This window comes from Procambarus clarkii, chromosome 44, assembly GCF_040958095.1.
Source record: "Procambarus clarkii isolate CNS0578487 chromosome 44, FALCON_Pclarkii_2.0, whole genome shotgun sequence".
Lineage (NCBI taxonomy): Eukaryota > Metazoa > Arthropoda > Malacostraca > Decapoda > Cambaridae > Procambarus > Procambarus clarkii.
Genome location: NC_091193.1, coordinates 31,137,918 through 31,139,510, shown reverse-complemented (window position 1 = coordinate 31,139,510; position 1,593 = coordinate 31,137,918). Strand labels below are relative to the sequence as shown.

Below are 1,593 nucleotides of genomic sequence, written 5' to 3'. Positions count from 1 at the left end.
TGGATACAAGTCCAATATATCATCAAGTGTTCTAGTACTCATATAGTAATTACACAGTTCAGCATACCTCAGCCCAGGAGGGCAAAAGTCAGACAATATGGACATTCTACAATATAATGTTCAAGAGAGTGCATGTTTTCTCTTTCACAAAGTTGACATATTGTGTACTCGACATTTGGGTTTTGAGAAAGCTGCCAGATACGTCTATATCCCAGGCGAATTCTGGCCTACTATAACATCACATTGCCGGGTTCTTGTTCTATTAGTCCCATATGTGAATGTCTCCTCACGATATCTATCATAATATTTAATGCTACAACTTTCAGGTCTTTGTGAATTTGTTAGGTCGGTGAGATCTTCATTAGATATTTGTTTAAGTATTCTCTTTGTCACTGCTAATGAAACACCCATATCAATTTCAGTCACAGCCACAGTATCCGTGGTGCGGTGGTAAGACAGTCGCCTGGCGTTCCGCGAGCGCTATGTCATGGGTTCGTATCCTGGCCGGGGAGGATTTACTGGGTGCAATTCCTTAACTGTAGCCTCTGTTTAACGCAACAGTAAAATGTGTACTTGGATGAAAAAACGATTCTTCGCGGCAGGGGATCGTATTCCAAGGACCTGCCCGAAACGCTACGCGTACTAGTGGCTGTACAAGAATGTAACAACTCTTGTATATATCTCAAAAAAAAAAAAAAAAAAAAATCTACCACTGGTTTTCTACAGGGTGTCTTTGCAAGCATATCAACAGTGTCATGCCTTGAGATGCCAACATGTGATGGTATCCATAGGAATTTAATTTCAAATCTGTTTTCTTTAGCAGCTAAACCATTCATTCGATTATCACTGACTATTTTATGGGTGTCACTGCTATGGGCGTTCAATGCCAGGAGTGCACTCTGCTATAGTGGGCGGTAGTGGACCCCCTACCGACCCTGTGGGCGGCAGTGGACCCCCTACCGACCCTGTGGGCGGCAGTGGACCCCCTACCGACCCTGTGGGCAGCATTGGATGCCCTACCGACCCTGTGGGCGGCAGTGGACCCCCTACCGACCCTGTGGGCAGCATTGGATGCCCTACCGACCCTGTGGGCGGCAGTGGACCCCCTACCGACCCTGTGGGCGGCAGTGGACCCTCTACCGACCCTGTGGGCGGCAGTGGACCCCCTACCGACTCTGTGGGCGGTAGTGGACCCCCTACTAACCCTGTCGGCGGTAATGGACCCCTACCGACCCTGTGGGCGGCAGTGGACCCTATATACTAATCCTGTGGGCGATACTAGACCCTATACTCTTCCTGTGGGCGGCAATGGACGCCATACACATCTAGTGGGTGTTATTGAACCCCATACCCATTCTATGGGTGGTTGGAGCCCCATACCCATCCTGTGGGTGGTAGTGGACGCCATCCACATCCAGTGGATGGTATTGGACCCCATACCCTTGCTGTGGGTGGATGTGATCCCCATACCCATCCTGTGGGTGGTATTGGACCCCTTACCCACCTAACAGGTAGTAGTGGACAATATACCCCTCCTATAGTTGGTATAGTAGACACCATACCATCCTGTTTGCAGTAGTTTACCCCATAGAC

At 49.0% G+C, this 1,593-nt stretch overlaps 1 protein-coding gene across 1 annotated transcript; it reads left to right on the top strand.

Moving 5' to 3' along the window:
- Window positions 1–883: 883 nt before the first annotated feature.
- LOC138350213 (uncharacterized) lies at window positions 884–1,264 on the top strand. The gene has a single exon (XM_069300561.1). It carries the CDS (start codon window positions 884–886, stop codon window positions 1,262–1,264), a length of 381 nt encoding a protein of 126 aa, XP_069156662.1.
- The last annotated feature ends 329 nt before the right edge of the window (window positions 1,265–1,593 follow it).

Excerpts from the sequence above, each read along its gene's own strand:
- LOC138350213 (XM_069300561.1), top strand. The coding sequence starts at position 884 with ATGCCAGGAGTGCACTCTGCTATAGTGGGCGGTAGTGGACCCCCTACC.